An 18,669-nucleotide genomic window follows, 5' to 3' on the forward strand; every position below is an offset into this window, starting at 1 on the left:
TTAGCGGTTACCGGTATGTAGACATTTTCTCAAAGAATGAAAAAATGATGTAGTCAGTATTGAAACAGTGTCCAGATTCAAATCAACACCGGCTATATTGTTTACAACATAATTCCAGTACAAATCATTTTGCTTTTATCCTGTTTTAACCCTGGTACTGACTTCTTCCTTTCTGCACAACAGTTTATGTGTATATATCATTCACAGTAAAGGGAACTAAGATTTAAAGTGTTAGGTTTTTGCACCATTTTTATCAGAACTGTTAGGAAACTTCAGGGGTGTAAAATTCCACTCGCCCGCTCGCGTTGGCGAGTTAAAGTCTGGATAGGACGAGTGGATCTCGCTGTATACTCGACCGATCGGGCGAGTGGTTTTTACGTCGTAGCTTTAATGAAATTCAGAAATTACATCTTGAAAAACCTCAACAAACTTTGAGATAGTTCAGTTGCTACTTTGATTCACTGGAATTTACTCGCGAATCGTAAAGATATCAAAACGTCATGCCGGTATTTTTCCATTCCGAGAGCACGTGCGACCTATCGTAATATCAAATTTACATCTCCGTTACTTTTGTTTATTGACACGTACACAAAAAACGTGCGTAGTGCATTCATTTTTTAACATTATCGCTTCAGTTTTTCAACATCGCTTGAGAAGTAATACAATTTGAATTCTACTAAGAGTTCAATAAAATATCGACGGAAATGTAAGCAAATTTGTATGAAAACGGTCGAATTTTCATATAATCATTTGTTAAATTTCAAACAGCGCGATCTTAATTACTGATTTCTTTCCAAGAGAAAATAAGTAATACATACTATGGGCATAAAATTCGGACTTTTGACCAGAAGGAACAAAAAACAATTAAAAAATCTTAAATAATGAAAAAGCGGCAGTAATTTAAATACATTGATTAAAACGATTTTTTTTGGTAAAAAGGTTTCTGTTAGTGCGGCGGAATAGGTTACGTGACCTCGTGGACGTAAATAGAAATGTGGTTTTAAAATAAAACAAAATGATGTTGTTGCGGTTTTTAATAGTTTTGAATGAATCTTTGTACATGTACTTTTTTAATAAAATATTCTTCTCAAACGATAATGTAAATTCCTTGAGGGCAAATAGGTCACATGGCGCGAAAACTGTAATATGACGTAATGCCATGACAATCTCGTGCAACAATACCGCTTTGATCTCCACTTCAGATGTCATGATACCGACACACTTCTTTTAGCTCTTTGAGAGATGTTAATTGATGATGAAAACAGGCCTTTTACTTAGTTTATCAACAGAATAATTACCGATGATCGTCAACTTTTTTTTTCGCTTTCAAGACGGGTAGGTGGATGATGATTATTGTGTCGATATTTTTAGGACACTTTTCAAAATAATTATTTTTCGGGAAATAAGTCTTGAGAAAATGAAAATAACTGATGTTTAATACTTTCCTGACACTTTGGGAAACTACAGTAGGGGTTAGACTGTGATTATTTTTACTATCGATGCAGTTATTATGGAAAGCAACTTGATGGTGGAGATGACAAAATTACTGAAAGAAAAATATCTGGTGTGAAAAGGAAATTTAAGAGTAACAAAACTGAATAATCAAAAAGGAAACGTAGTGTACGAGCTATGTATTATGTTTGAAATTTGCTTGTACATAATACTTCTTCCATAAAACGTGACAGTATTAAAAATATCAATTATTAGGCCGAGTGACTGTCCACTAAGGGCGAGTAGATTTTACCAGCTACTAGTCCTGCAGGGCGAGTGGTGTGAAAAAGAATTTTACACCCCTGGAAACAATAGGTGGATTGAGTAGCCTAGGAAACCTGACAGCAGGGCTCTAGATTATTTTTTTGGCCTATGAGTATTTACTCATCATATTTTTTGTGAATGAGTAAAATGGTAAAATCTGAAATTGACTAGGAGTAATTTTACTCCTGAAACTTTATGAATGTGAAAAAAACAGAAATCAGTTTTATAACATATTTATTGGGTACATAACACCCATGAATTTGTTAGCAGTTCGGTTTCAATTCAATATTCCATTTTTTCTTCTTTTTTCTCCCTTGGCTTGCTTTGGCTTCACATGCACTACTGAAGACAATATTTAATATACCTTTAGCTATGTTTTTGGGATCATTTTTGTTGGTTTAAAATTGCGTAGAGTGTTTATTCACTTTTTTCTTAGAAAGAGACATTTTTATTTTTACTCTGCACTGGAAGTTGATATTTTAGATTGACACCGCTTTTAAATACACTACCATACCATCAATAGTAATTCCCAGCTATTTGATTTACGCACGCATTTAGTGTATAATACAGTTTAACCTAGGTTTATTGAGTACCATTCAATGCGTGTGTGGTCGTTCAATGTGGGAGAATTAATTCCAACCATGCTCTCTTACATAAAGCATCCAGACAATTCAGATTTTGTTTATGCTAGTAAAAAGTCATTGCGTGTGTTTCTGTAATTTCATATACGTTTTTATCGCTTAAAAATTATCAGACATGCATATATACATTATTTCAAAGCGTAATTTACGCTAATGCGCATCTTATCTGGAGCCCTGCCAGACAGTCTTTTACTCTACTATCAAAGAAGAAGAAGAAAAGAATTCTTCAGTAATGAATAAATTTAATGTAGTATCAAACAATTCCATCTTGTGTCAGTCATTTAAAATACAAATCCCATTAAGTGTCCGTAATGTTCATATATACTTATAACTGTAATAAGCTGTTAAAGCTACCCTTCTAGCTGTACATTTGTCAATATTGTTTATAGATCATTGATGCATACTTGATCTACTTATAGACTAAGTCTTGTGCACATTTAGTTGTTTTTATTAAATTTAATTTCATTGGATCACATGCGCACATGCAATGTCCAATCATATACTTTTTAGCTCACCAGAGCACAAAGTTCTCAAGGTGAGCAATTGTGACCTTGTGCCTTGTGGTCCTCTACCAAGATTGTTCAGATTATTACTCTTGGGTGAAAAGAGGCCCTGCAAAGGTGCTAATCAATTCACAGCAAATCTGATTTGAGGTGATACTTGTATTAAGACATTTTTATGCCCCCGGCATCTACTGATGCGGGAGGCATATAGTGATTGTCCTGTCTGTCCGTTCATCCGTCCGTCCGTACGAGGTTAACCAAATGAGACCGTTTTGTCTAGCATCAATACCCCTTATTAGAATGACTTGATACGAATGCAGATGTAACCTGTGACCATTCCTCATCTTCAGACATCACCTGACCTCAGTTTGACCTTGACCTCATTTTGGACTTAGGTTGCTTTATATGGGCCATCTCTTGGTTAACCAAATAGGAATGTTTCGTCTAGCATCAATACCGCTTACAAGAATGAATTGATACTAATGCAGATGTAACCTGTGACCATTCCTCATCTTCAGACATCACCTGACCTCAGTTTGACCTTGACCTCATTTTGGACTTAGGTTGCTTTATATAGGCCATCACTTGGTTAACCAAATGGGACCGTTTCGTCTAGCATCAATTCCGCTAATACAAGAATGAATTGATACTAATACAGATGTAACCTGTGACCATTCATCATCTTCAAACATCACCTGACCTCAGTTTGACCTTGACCTTGACCTCATTTTGGACTTAGGTTACTTTATATGGGCCATCTCTTGGTTAACCAAATAGGACTGTTTCGTCTAGCATCAATACCGTTTACAAGAATGAATTGATACTTATAATACAGATGTAACCTGTGACCATTCCTCATCTTCAGACATCACCTGACCTCAGTTTGACCTTGACCTCATTTTGGACTTAGGTTGCTTTATATGGGCCATCTCTTGGTTAACCAAGTGGGACCGTTTCGTCTAGCATCAATTCCGCTAATACAAGAATGAATTGATACTAATACAGATGTAACCTCATCTTCAAACATCACCTGACCTCAGTTTGACCTTGACCTTGTTTTGGACTTAGGTTGCTTTGTATCGACAAGGATGCCACCGGGGCCCTCAAGCGTTTATGGAACGCAGCTCCTTGTTTAATTAGGTTAGTGTCTTCATCTTTTTCTTAGTTTAATTATATTTTATTACTTACATATACATGTATATACAGAAACAAAACCTTTAAGAAACATTGAAAAGCAAAAGGGTTGGGCCCAAGTTCTTACAACATTAGCGATATGTTTGTAGATATACAATTAGTTTCAGTGACGTATGACTCTTTTTTCGTGAATTTGATATGTGCTCATGCTTTCCAAGTTTATAATTACATACTTACCAATTTCAGTTCTTACCCCCTATAGATTGTTTGTTTGTATGTAAAAGGATAGATAGTCTTGTTTTGTCGGAAAAAAGGTAGCTTCTATTAGCTAGTGTTAAACTGTTTGTTAAAACCGACGTTACATAAAGATTATTTTACCTTATCTCATCTCATCTCATTTCATCAAATTGTTTTCTTTTACAGGCTAACATAGAATAGGTACAGATTCAGCAGCAGTTATCATCAGTTTGGGTTGACTAACAAAAGGAGTAGGAAATCAAAGCTACTGAACTTGAAGGAGGAAACCACAGAAGACATGTCCAAATATGAGTCTAAAAAGTCAAAGAAGGGATCATCAAAGTCCGGTAGTGTTGTATGGACAGTGAAAAAACAGTCAGCTGCCCTTGATTCTGATGGCCCTGTGGGATATGGCTCTAGCTTTGTACCATCTGTGCAGCAGCAGTCAGCAAGCCTTGATTCAGGTGGCCCTGTTGGGTATGGCTCTAACATTGTACCATCTGTGATGCGGCAGTCAGCTGGCCTTGATTCAGGTGACGCTGTTGGGTATGGTTCTAACATTGTACCATCTGTGATGCAGCAGTCAGCTGGCCTTGATTCAGGTGATGCTATTGGGTATGGCTCTAACATTGTACCATCAGTGATGCAGCAGTCCATGGCTCTTAGTTCGTAAGTTGGTAGTTGTTTTATATGTAGAAATTTCAGTCTTTAAACAGAACCTTGGGCTAAGAGATAGCATTTTCATTTATGGTATTCCAGTGTGCATTTTTGATGTAAAGTGTCATTATGTATTGCACACATAGAATCTTAGTTTCCCAGTTATTACAGATTTCACCGATGTAGTATTTTTCCAAAAAATGACACTGTCAGTTTCCTTGATTTTTTAGCTCACCTGAGCAATGCTCAGGTGAGTTTTTCTGATCACTCGATGTCCGGCGTCCGCTGTCCGTCGTCTGTCGTCTGTCGTCCGTCGTCTGTCAACATTTAGCTTGTGTATGCGATAGAGGCTGTATTTTTCAATTAATCTTCATGAATATTGGTCAGAATGATAACCTTGATTAAATCTAGGCCGAGTTCGAAAATGGGTCATCTCGGGTCAAAAACTAGGTCACTAGGTCAAATCAAAGAAAAACCTTGTGTATGCGATAGAGGCTGTATTTTTCATTTAATCTTCATGAATATTGGTCAGAATGATAACCTTGATGAAATCTAGGCCGAGTTCGAAAATGGGTCATCTCGGGTCAAAAACTAGGTCACTAGGTCAAATCAAAGAAAAACCTTGTGTATGCGATAGAGGTGGTATTTTTCAATTAATCTTCATGAATATTGGTCAGAATGATAACCTTGATGAAATGTGATAGAGGCTGTATTTTTCAATTAATCTTCATGAATTTTGGTCAGAATGATTACCTTGATGAAATCTAGGCCGAGTTCGAAAATGGGTCATCTCGGGTCAGAAACTAGGTCACTAGGTCAAATCAAAGAAAAACCTTGTGTATGCGATAGAGGCTGTATTTTTCAATTTTTCTTCATGAATATTAGTCAGAATGATAACCTTGATGAAATCTAGGCCGAGTTCGAAAATGGGTCATCTCGGGTCAGAAACTAGGTCACTAGGTCAAATCAAAGAAAAACCTTGTGTATGCGATAGAGGCTGTATATTTCAATTGATCTTCATGAATTTTGGTCAGAATGATTGCCTTGATGAAATCTAGGCCGAGTTCGAAAATGGGTCATCTGGGGTCAAAAATAGGTCACTAGGTCAAATCAAAGAAAAACCTTGTGTATGCAATAGAGGCTGTATTTTTCAACTGATCTTCATGAAATTTAGCCAGAATGATAACCTTGATAAAATCTAGGCTGATTTTGAAAATGGGTCATCTGGGATCAAAAACTAGGTCACTAGGTCAAATCGAAGAAAAACATTGTGTATGCAATAGAGGATGTATTTTTCAATTGATCTTCATGAAATTTGGTCAGAGTGATTGCCTTGATGAAAACTAGGTCGGTTTTGAATATGGGTTATCTGAGGTCAAAAACTAGGTCACTAGGTCAAATTAAAGAAAAATCTTGTGTATGCGATAGAGACTGTTTTTTTCAGTTGATATTTATGAAATTTGGTCAGGTTGATTGCCTTAATGAAATCTAGGTCGAATTTGAATATGGGTCATCTGAGGTTAAAAACTAGGTCACTTGGTCAAATCAAAGAAAAAACTTCTGTATGTGATAGAGGCTGTATTTTTCAGTTGATCTTCATGAATTTTGGTCAGAATGATTGCCTTGATAAAATCTAGGTCGAGTTTGAACATGGGTCATCTAGGGTCAAAAACTAGGTCATATATAAGAAAATGCTTGTTTCATCGCAAGAGACCAATTTTTTGGTCCAGTCTTAATGAAAATTGGTCAGAATATTTGTTTCCATGAAATCACTAGGTCAAACATATTTTACACTGTTATGGAGTGTTTCTTAGGTGAGCGACCTAGGGCCATCTTGGCCCTCTTGTTTAAAACCTATTAGGTGATATCCAATTGATTCTAAAGTTGATCTGCTGCTAGGTGTTAAGGATATCACTTTTAATGTTTGTTTTTCTTTTCCTGAAGAAAAGTTGCCAAGAGACCTCCACCCCCACCTCCTGCTCCTCCACAGGTGGCACCAGCACCCCCACCAGATCTGCAGGCCTACCTAGCTCACCCACCCATGAATCCGGCAGCTCAAACAAAAAGGGTAAAGATAAACCCTCGAGACTTAGAACTGGAGAGAAAGAAATTAAAGAAACCATATGAAATAAAAAAACAAGGTGAGACACACTTTACACATCATAAGCACTATCATTTCTAATATTGTTGACATATTTGATCTAAAATCTGTTCTGTTGATGCTTCAGTTTTGTATGTTTTGGGTTTAACACTGTTTTTCAACGGTATTTCAGTCATGTACCATGGATTCTGTACCAATACAAACCTGTTCTCCACAAGTAACTGCCAACTTCCCCACATGAATTATCAGAGGTGCAGGGCAAATGATTTTAGATATCAAATCATCATAGAGAACATATGCCCTGCCATGGGCGGGCGGGCAGGGGGCTCTTGATGGTTAAATATTTCAGCTTTTCAAAACATTCGTCAATAACCTTTAGCCTGCTGGTGGCAAGTGATTCTGCCTTTGAGACCAGTGCACTATTCAGTCAGCACATTTTCAGTGAACACCCCTTCGAATGATAAATGGTATTGCCCAAATTGAATGATGGACTGGTCCATTTTAGAAATTTAGCAAGCTAAAGCTTAATTTGCTAAAAATTCCTGACTTGGTGTATTTTGTTTACTTCAAACACCATAACTTTTCAAGTTTTTCTAAACACATTTTTTCCCATTTCATCTTGTTGATAATCTTTTTATTCTAGTCGACCTTGAGAGAGATGATTTCTTTGACCTTCACAAGAATTATAGATATATTCCACTGGTGGATGCAAGGGTAAATTCTTTTTATTTTCACATATACGTATATTATAGATTCCTCTTTTTACTCTATATTTCTGGATGATATTTTTATTCATATCCATTTTCAACGCACTAGATTACTTTCTCAGGGGACGCTGTGCAATTTGTCGCTTAAGGCATTTTCTAGAATGTTAAAATTAAGAAAGGGGCTCAAACTTCTTTCATGTGGCTCTTAAAATGAGGCTGTTTTTATTACTAAGAGTAGATAAAATTCTAATTATATTACTTTTACACTGATAGTGGCTCAGTACAATTTTCAGCCATTGTTACCCTTGCTTGTGTCATGACAGACATTTAAAATCAAAAGGTCACGTTCATGCAAGCAAGGTTTTCCTATTAGCCTTTTTGTTGTAAAAGTGAAATCTTTTTAATGGGCAAATTTGATGCAAATTCTTAAAGCATTTTGTGACAGTCTGCATTTGAAATTTAAATGAACTATAAAGCCAAATATTTACTTTGCTGTAGCTTTGATTGGCATTAAGTCTCTTACATTGAATATAAACACACATTGAATTACACTAATAAACCTAGGTAAAACTTAAAGGCAATGTTGTTTTGATGTTAATACTGTCTGCTTAGATTTCTTAAATCATTTAAAGAAGTGAAAGAGTTTTCAAAATTGGCTTAAAAATGAGAAAGTTATGAACATTTAAATGATATTATGTGAACAAAGTGGTGGCAATTTTGCTTCCATTTTTAAAGACAAGGTATAGCTATTGCACTCATCCATTTATTTGCCTTGGTGTCTGTGTCCCAGTTTGTTTTTTGTATGTAAGCTGGTGGCTTAGTATCCACTTACGCAAATGGATTAAAACTTCACACAGTTTTGTCTGCCTGCTTAGCTCCATAGGGAAAGTGCAGATCTAGAGATCACAGGGTTGTGAGTTAGATCCTTGTGCCAGGCTTACTGATTAGGTTAACTACCCATTGTTACATAACTGGAATACTGTTGAAAAACGGCTTTAAACCAAAAACATACATACAAACAAATCATAAACTTTTTCACTATGATTATCTGACCTGCAATGCACAAGTTTGATGGAGTTTTGTCCAATTAAGACTTAGCAAGTTTTGGTTAAATTCTTATATGCAAGCTGGTATCTCAGTGACTGCTAGTGGCTAGTGGATTGAAACTTTACATCCGTGTTTTCTTTAGTCTTCTGACATGTATTGTACAGGTAATATAAGTCTGTTTTGCTTTTTCATAGTAATGTTATGCCCCTTCTTGAACTTAAAATTTAAATGGCCCTATATAAGGAAATGTGTTGAAGTAGTTGTAAGTTTTGGACATTGGCAGCTGACGGGTTTTACTTTATTGATTAGGTCAGCATACTATAACCAATCATATTTTCAAAATATTGTGATCCTGGCTTGATTCCTGATCACAAATGGTGTTGTAACTCATGTTTATTGCTGGGTGATAACTTAAATTTGTACTGTTTGCAGCAGCATTCTGGAAAGGATGCCAAGGAGGTAAATATGACAGCTGTCGTAGGCTTGGCTGAAAATTATGTTGCCCAAGTCATTCTTGATGGGGAATTTTGTTTGATTTTCACATTAAATAAGTAACCTGTACCTTTATACATTTGACATTGTGTGCATCAGCCATTCTTGGTGGGGAATTTGTTGCTTATTTACATTAAATAAGAAACCCGTACCTTTATACATTTCACATTGTGTACATCAGCCATTCTTGGTGGGGAATTTGTTGCTAATTACATTAAATAAGAAACCCATACCTTTATACATTTGACATTGTGTACAGCAGCCATTTTTAGTGGGGAACTTGTTGCTTCTTTACATTAAATAAGAAACCCGTACCTTTATACATTTGACATCCCTTACAGAAGCAAGCCTCTGTGGCGTACATGCTGCGTATTTGCTGTGTATATGCCGCGAACACAGTAGTATGCCAGAGGAGTACATTTTACATACACCGCATGCCGCGTACATGCCGCGTACTATTTCGACGAGTACACAGCATGTACGCAGGAGGTCACTAGTACACTTCAAGTACGCAGCACAGGCTCTGAAAATTTAAGGAGTACACTGCATGTACGCAGGAGGGACTTGTACAAGAAAATAGTACACTGCATGTACACCGCAGATACTTCGAAATTTATAACACTTATATTTAGTTGCATTAAAGTTGTTTCCCCTTGATGCAGTTACGCCATTTTGTTCAGATGTTTACCAAATTACATGCTACAAAAATTGATTTATTTCATTGAAAAGTGGATGAAGAAAAGCATACTAATTTATTTGATAACATCAATCTACATTATTTTGGTAAGGGTAAATACTTATTGATGCATGTCACTTATCTTTTTTCTGTTTTTTTCTGTCCAAATGATCAGCATTTGCATAAGAAAGTTGGTGGGGTAAGGAATTTACATTATCACAGCAGTTTCGCCACAAGAGTACACAGCATGTATGCAGCAGGAGTACACAGCATGTACGCCGCAGGACTCAGGCCAGGAGTACACAGAATGTACGCCGCAGGAGTACACAGCATGTACGCTGCAGGAGTACACAGCATGTACGCCGCAGGAGTACACAGCATGTACGCCGCAGGGGTAGTACACCGCAGGCTCATTTGCATGTGAAAAGTGTATGTGCCGCGTACATGCTGCGTACTATTTCCCGCATACTAAATTCCTCCAGCGTACATCCTGTGTACTATGTAGTCCACAGCATGTACGCAGCAAGTAGTACGCGGCAGAGCTCATTTGCATGTCAAAAGTGTACTACAAACGTACTATCGGTGTATGTGCGGTGTATATCCTGCGTACTATTGATTTCAGTACACATCATGTACGCATCATATACGCTGTATGTACACAGCAAGAGTACGCAGCAGGCCTTTTTCTTCTGTAAGGGATTGTGTGCATCAGCCATTCTTGGTGGGGAATTTGTTGCTTATTTACATTAAATAAGTAACCCGTACCTTTATACATTTGACATTGTGAGCATCAGCCATTTTTGGTGGGAAATTTGTTGCTTATTTACATTGAATAAGTAACCCGTACCTTTATACATTTGACATTGTGAGCATCAGCCATTTTTGGTGGGAAATTTGTTGCTTATTTACATTGAATAAGAAACCCCTACCTTTATACATTTCACATTGTGTACATCAGCCATTCTTGGTGGGGAATTTGTTGCTTATTTACATTAAATAAGAAACCCATACCTTTATACATTTGACATTGTGTACATCAGCCATTCTTGGTGGGGAATTTGTTGCTTATTTACATTAAATAAGAAACCCGTACCTTTATACATTTGACATTGTGTGCATCAGCCATTCTTGGTGGGGAATTTGTTGCTTATTTACATTGAATAAGAAACCTGTACCTTTATACATTTGACTTTGGGTACATCAGGTAGAAAATCTCAACCCCTTTCATACAAGCACAATGCAACAATTTAGAAAGATAAAGTGTTTGTCTCTTTGACAGGAGTCTATAAGAATGTCTACACTGAAGACAGAAGTTGTATCAATCAGTTTTGATGGAATTGAGCAGCTGACTGATGCGTTTCTCTTCAGTCTGTACCACTGTAAACTGAACCTAAGTACAGTCAAGTGGATCTCCCTCACAGGTAATAGCATGGGTATAGTCTAGTGGATTTTCCTCACAAGTAATAGCATAAACTGAACCCAAGTACAGTCAAGTGGATCTCCCTAACAGGTAATAGCATGGGTATAGTCTAGTGGATTTTCCTCACAAGTAATAGCATAAACTGAACCTAAGTACAGTCAAGTGGATCTCCCTCACAGGTAATAGCATGGGTATAGTCTAGTGGATTTTCCTCACAAGTAATAGCATAAACTGAACCTAAGTACATTCAAGTGGATCTCCCTCACAGGTAATAGCATGGGTATAGTCTAGTGGATTTTCCTCACAAGTAATAGCATAAACTGAACCTAAGTACAGTCAAGTGGATCTCCCTCACAGGTAATAGCATGGGTATAGTCTAGTGGATTTTCCACACAAGTAATAGCATAAACTGAACCTAAGTACAGTCAAGTGGATCTCCCTCACAGGTAATAGCATGGGTATAGTCTAGTGGATTTTCCTCACAAGTAATAGCATAAACTGAACCTAAGTACAGTCAAGTGGATCTCTCTCACAGGTAATAGCATGGGTATAGTCTAGTGGATTTTCCTCACAAGTAATAGCATAAACTGAACCCAGGTACAGTCAAGTGGATCTCCCTCACAGGTACTAGCATGGGTATAGTCTAGTGGATTTTCCTCACAAGTAATAGCATAAACTGAACCTAAGTACTGTCAAGTGGATCTCCCTCACAGGTAATAGCATGGGTATAGTCTAGCGGATTTTCCTCAAAAGTAATAGCATAAACTGAACCAAAGTACTGTCAAGAGGATTTTCCTCACAAATAATAGCATAAACTGAACTTAAGTACAGTCAAGTGGATTTACCTCACAGGTAATAGCATAAACTGAACCCAGGTACAGTCAAGTGGATTTTCCTGACAAGTAAATAGCATAAACTGAACCAAGGTACAGTCAAGTGGATTTTCCTCACAGCTAATAGCATAAGTTAACCCAGGTATAGTCAAGAGAATTTTCCTAACAGTTAATTGCATAAATGAACCAAGGTACAGAAATATGGATTTCTATCACATGTATTAGCATGAATGAATGCAGGTACAGTCAAGTGGCTTACCCTCACAAGAAATTGCATAAATAAATCTAAACACGGTCAAGTGGATTTTCCTCACATGTAATAGCATAGATTGACAGAAATACAGGAGATCCACCTCACAGGAAATACAATAAACTGGACCGTAATGTTGTTTTGTATTTTGTAAACTATCCACAGAAGTAGCCAATTGAAAGAGTGGATTTGTTTATATTGTTTTTTACATGTTCAGCAGTAAATAGTTAATGGTAGTAGCAGTCATTGCATTGCATCATATTGATTTTTATGCCCCCGGCATCTACTGATGCGGGAGGCATATAGTGATTGTCCTGTCCTTTCGTCCGTCCGTACGAGGTTAACCAATTCCGACCATTTCGTTAGCATCAAAACCCCTTACTAGAATGACTTGATACTAATGCAGATGTAACCTGTGACCATTCATCATCTTCAGACATCACCTGACCTCAGTTTGACCTTGACCTCATTTTGGACTTAGGTTGCTTTATATGGGCCATCTCTTGGTTAACCAAATGGGACCGTTTCGTCTAGCATCAATTCCGCTAATACAAGAATGAATTGATACTAATACAGATATAACCTGTGACCATTCATCATCTTCAAACATCACCTGACCTTAGTTTGACCTTGACCTCATTTTGGACTTAGGTTGCTTTGTATTGACAAGGATGCCACCAGGGGCATCAAGCGTTTATTGAACGCAGCTCCTTGTTTTTAATTGTTGTAAAAGTAGGATATACGAAAATAAAAAAGTAAGTAGCTTTATTACTGATTGGAAAAAATGCTTTAATTAATATTGGGTTTGAAATGTTCGTTTCTGCAAGAATAGAGTTATTTGCTTATGTTAATTAACAATTATAAATGTATATCTATAGATTAGCTTACATTCATTATTGGGGATATTGTTAGGCCATCATAATTTTTCAGTTACAGAAAGTTTCACTGACACATTGCAGACCATCAGTTGTCATAGTGAAAAAAAACCTATAGACCATTTCACCATTTCACACTTAGTCAGTCATATCATGCAAGGGGGTACTAATTACGCACAATATGCATGTGCATATAATTTTATGTCAAAGTACCACCCTAAAAAGCAGCCAGACTGCACCAAAATTAATGAAGTCAATATTTCAAAAAAAAATTTGGGGAAGTCCCCTGTACCCCCACCAGCGGGAGGGGAGCACCCCCTCCCACACCCAACCCCTTTCCTGTGTGTATAATTCCTACCACCCTGGGTACGCCCTTGTCATGGACCATTTCTTCACACTTTATGAGTGTGACAGTCATATCATGGACCATTTATTCACACTTTGTGAGTGTGACAGTCATATCATGGACCATTTATTCACACTTTGTGAGTGTGACAGTCATATATTGGACCATTTATTCACACTTTGTCAGTACAACAGTCACTATTCATGATTTTGCAGTGTGACAGTCACATCATGGACCATGTATTCGCAATTTGTCAGTGTGACATTTACATCTTATACAAGTTATCTCTTGTGTTACAATTACACCATGAACCATTTATTTACAATTTTGTCATGTACATTCCACCATACCTTTTTTCATGATGCGACTTTTAATCACATTTTTTGTGTGTCTGACCATACCATTATTAATTTTTGTCAGGACTGAGGTAAAAAAATCACCGTCTTAATGTGTTTTGTTTCACCTACACAAATGCTCAAGGGAGCTTTTGTGATCGCCCTTGTCTGTGTCCGTCATGTCCGTCATCGTCTCGCAACAATTTGACTTTTTAACACACTAAGTTCCAATTTAAGCGCAATCTTAATAAAATTGGGTCGAATGAAGCCTAAATTTAAATCTTGGAAAAATCAATATCGGTTATCTGGGGAAAAAATTTTGGGTCACCGGGTCAGAAAAAAGGAAAACTTTTTAAACACTCTAGACTCAAAATTTTTTGCCCAATCTTAATGAAACTTGATCAAATGTTCCCCTTAATAAAATCTGGGACAATTCGATTTTGGGTTTTATCTGGGGTCAAAAACTGGGCCACCACTCAAATCAAAAAAAAAGTTTTTAAACTGTAGGGGGTAACTTTTTTTGGGCTCAATCTTAAGAAACTGGTCAAATTTTCCCCTTAATAAAATCTGAACAATTAAATATGCTCATCGGGTGAAAAAATTAGTTCCAAGGTTAAATAAAGGAAAAATTTTTAACATTCTAAGGTCACAATTTTGGCCCAATCTTAATGCAACTTAGAAAAAATGTTGCTCGCAAAAAATCTGGACATTTAGTTTTGGGGTCATTTGGGGGTCAAAACAGGTCCACCAGGTCAATTCAAAGGAAAAGCTTGTTAAATTCTGGGGCAAATTTTGGGGCCTAATCTTAATGAAACAAAGTCAAATGTACTCGCAATAAAATCTGGGAGGGTTTTTATTTTGGGGTTTTCTGGGGTCAAAAACAGGCCACCAGGTAAAATAAAGGGAAAAGCTTGTTATTTTTTAGTTTAAACAATTTTTCCCAAGAGTACTAAATAATTTGATATTTACAACAACAAGTAACAGGTACTAAAAAAAGGGATAAAAGAAAGGACATGTCTTAAGAATTCTTTCCAGTGGACAAAAAGTTTGAGAAACACAAAAGAGCATTATGTGTTATAAAATTTTTTTGGCCCAATCTTAAAAAAATTTGGTCAGAATGTTACCGTTAATAAATTTTGGGGAAAAGTTCGATTTTGGGGGTCATCGGGGTCAAAAATGGTCCCCAAAGGTCAAATAAAAAGGAAAAGCTTTTTAACACTGTAGAGGCCACATTATGCGTACTTAAAGAAATTTGGGTGGGAGGGGGTTAATTTTTGATGATTGTAATCCATTTTTAAATTGGGTCATGTGGGATCAAAAACTGGGTCACCGGCAAAATTAAAGGAAAAGCTAGTTTTACCTGTAGAGCCCAAAATTATACCAATCTTAATGAAACTGGTCAGAATTTTGATTTTTTCCAAGTTAAAATCGGGGTCAGGGGGGGTCAAAAAACTAGGTCACTAGGAAAACAAAGGAAAAGTTGTTCACTCTAGAGGCCACTTTTAATGACTGCAATCTTCATGAAATTTTAGTTGAATTTTATTTTGATGTTTCCCTAACAATTCGAATTTTGGTCATAGGGGTCAAAAAAAAGGGAAAAGCGGGTTTAACACCGAGGCCACATTTTATGCCAATTTTAAATAAAATTTGGGTCGAATGTTACTTTTTGATGATTTTTAAGTAAAAGGTTAAGAGCATACAGGCCTTCAGGCCCTCTTTTTTTGTTTGTCGATTATAAAAGTATGTAACAAATAAATAGAAAGTTTCTGTTTTTTTTGTAGGTTGTTCCTCACGATGAAGGGTATACTGGAAATCCCTTCCTCCCCAAATCCAAGTTGTAATTTTTAAAAAACAAAAATGAATTTTAAACTGTCAGAAACAACATTTTTTAATTTTTTTTTTGTTTGTTTTAAATTTTCCACGACAGGTTTTAGAACAAACAGCAATTTCCATTTTAAAACGGTGAAGAAGCCCTTTGCCCCCCAAATTAGTTTTTTCGCATATGGGGGGGTTCGGGGTAAAACCCTGACCTTTTAAAAAGGAGGGGGACTACCTAAAAAAACTCTTTGACATTGTTTACAGTTTTGTGTTTTTTTTTTTCCGATTCTTTTTTTGGATTTTTCCAAAAAGTCACAGAAAATCAATTACTACTGAAGAAACTTTCTATGGGAAAATTACCTTTTACGGAACAAATTGTGGTGTTTTACCGTCAATTTTAAATTTTGGGACTTGCAAACCCTGGTTTTTCCCAGTAGTGTATCATATTTAAAATAAAGTTTAAAATTTTTAATATAGGGAAATTTTTAGCAGTGTTTGATCGGGGTTTTGATGGTTTTTTGTTTACTTCTCTTTGCTCAAGTTCAGAAAAAATTAAACAAAAATCAAAACTAAAGATAAAACATTCTCTAGTAATTTTTTCTTAAAATAAACTACTTCCCATACGGGAAACATTAAATTCGGGGGAAAATTTTTTTTGTAGTTTTCATGGTTGGTCTATCGTGAAATAATCCCAACAAACAAGTAAGTTTCCCCTTTTCATTCTTTCCCCATACTCAAAATTGAAATCCACAAATTCATATCCCACAAATGCTGTTTTGCCAAAACCTAAAATTTCCGCCCACAAAATTAAATTTTTTTACATTTTATCTTGTATCATCTTCTGAACCAATTTCATCATAATTGGTTGGTTTGATGGACTACTTTTTTGTCGTACTTTCATTTTTCATCAACCAACTGGCTATGTGACACAATCTCAGATAATGGTGAGCCGATGATGATACAAGATGTTGATAAAGCCTTTATTTTGAACAGAAAATATGTTGGTAGGTAAAATAAATTCACATGCAATTCACAAGAGGGCAAAATTAGTGTTCTCTTATTTTTTGTTGTGACATTTCTTCAATGTATTTGTTTTTAGTTCTGTGGTGAAATATTTAAACTTGACATTTGGGTCCGAGAGGATTTAAATTTCTTATTAAATATTACCTAATTTTTTTGGGAAATCTGGGGGTTTTTTTTTTTTTTAATAAAAAAATTGAAATCTGTGGGCCTCATTGTTTTTTTTTTTACAGGAGTATCAATGATGGTTTGTCCTTTGTATCCCACTAATCTCAAAAAAAAGGAATCTGGATAAAAAACCGGTCCCCTGCAATTTTCCGGGAAAAACCGACTACAGTAAGTCAACGCTTTAATTACACTCAACGTTGGGGAAAGTTGTAAATGTTGGGTGTTAAATAACAGCAAATGAATTCATTGTACAGCTGAATCTGCCTTAACAGCCATCTAAGCAACCTTAGGGGATAATTTTTGTTCTAATTTTAACTTGTTTTATGCAGCCAACTACAAAATGACAGAAAGAGTGGAATTAAAACCTGATAAATCAGTTATTTCTTCACGAATGCATATCATTATAATGCTTTTAATTCTGTTCCACGAAGAGGAAAGTTCCTCCTGATTAATTGAAATCAAACATAAGAAAAATAATAATATTTTCCCAAAATTTTGGGACAAAAAAATGATTGATTTTTTTACTGCCTAAGATTTAATTTTTAAAACCCAAAATTTTTTAAGAAGAAAACCCCCAAAGTTTGGGACCCTTTCCCAAAGAATTAGAAAACCTAAAAATCACCTGCTTTTGTCAATATATCTAAAGGGAATCGATTATGGCTTGCTTTTTGGGGAAAAAAGTGCTTTTGATTTATTTTTAAATAATTGTATAAAAAAAATGTCAGTAAAACACATGTTTACATGAATCTTTGATCTGCTGCGCAAGCTCAGTGCTTGAGGCATTTGGCCTGACAAAGTCAGTTTATAACATTAAAACACAGATAGTTTTGAATTGCAGCAACTCACAGAAAAGTTGTGATATTGACTCCAGAAGACCTCCCATGGAACCCTCTAGCTGTTCTGACCAATGGTCAAGATTTGACTGCTAAAGTTGGCCTGACAAAAAAAACAAGAGGGGACCCCATTTAAAGATCAAAAATAACGGGGGAAGATCTTCAGGGGGGCTTTAAATGTTTTCAATAACCAACAAAAGGTTAGTGTTTTTTTTGCTTCTTTAAAGTTGTTAATTTTTCTTTATGAATTTTTGTTAACTATCCAGGGTTTTGGGCGTTTGGGATGGATTCATTTGATTTTTTTGTATATATCGGTACCCAGTATCAACTGATTCTGTTATTTTTTTGGGTTTTTTGCTTTTTTTCCCCCCAAATGACCCTTTTTATCCCCCGAAGGGGGGGCAATATTTTTTTGAACCTTTTGTCAGTCTTAAATCTGTCTTCTGTCGGTCTGCCCGCATTTTTTCGTGCCCGGTCCAATCTTGTATCGATGGGGGTTTTTCAAAAAATTGGGGGCATGAATGTTCCACAGTAAACCGTGTCAGGGCAAACCTGGGCTGTAGCTCAAATAAAGGGGTCACACTTAACTTTTAAAGGGTAGTGCATTGGGGGGCGTGGGGGTCCATATCTTTGTCCGATGAAGGGATTTTCAATAATTTGGGCTTAAGGTGTACCCGTAAATGACGTGTCGCGGAAAGCCCCAAAGGAAAAAACCGACTCAAAGGTCAAGGTCACTTAACGTTAAAGGATATTCATTGGGGGCGGTCCCGGCCCCATTCTTTGTCATCGATAAATTGGTTTTCAAAAAACTTGGCATGAAT

The 18,669-nt window shown here is 36.3% G+C and overlaps 1 protein-coding gene across 1 annotated transcript in view; it reads left to right on the plus strand.

The window, feature by feature from the left end:
- The window catches only part of LOC123565346 (uncharacterized), a 178,092-nt gene that overhangs the window by 1,985 nt on the left and 157,438 nt on the right, over positions 1–18,669 (plus strand). The window contains exons 2-5 of the mRNA XM_053549150.1: positions 4,457–4,939; positions 6,872–7,068; positions 7,672–7,742; positions 11,230–11,371. Coding sequence (XP_053405125.1) covers positions 4,569–4,939; positions 6,872–7,068; positions 7,672–7,742; positions 11,230–11,371 — 781 coding nt within the window. The 5' untranslated portion in view covers positions 4,457–4,568. The remainder of the gene's footprint in view (positions 1–4,456; positions 4,940–6,871; positions 7,069–7,671; positions 7,743–11,229; positions 11,372–18,669) is intronic.

The sequence above is a fragment of the Mercenaria mercenaria genome, chromosome 8, assembly GCF_021730395.1.
Source record: "Mercenaria mercenaria strain notata chromosome 8, MADL_Memer_1, whole genome shotgun sequence".
NCBI classification, from domain to species: domain Eukaryota; kingdom Metazoa; phylum Mollusca; class Bivalvia; order Venerida; family Veneridae; genus Mercenaria; species Mercenaria mercenaria.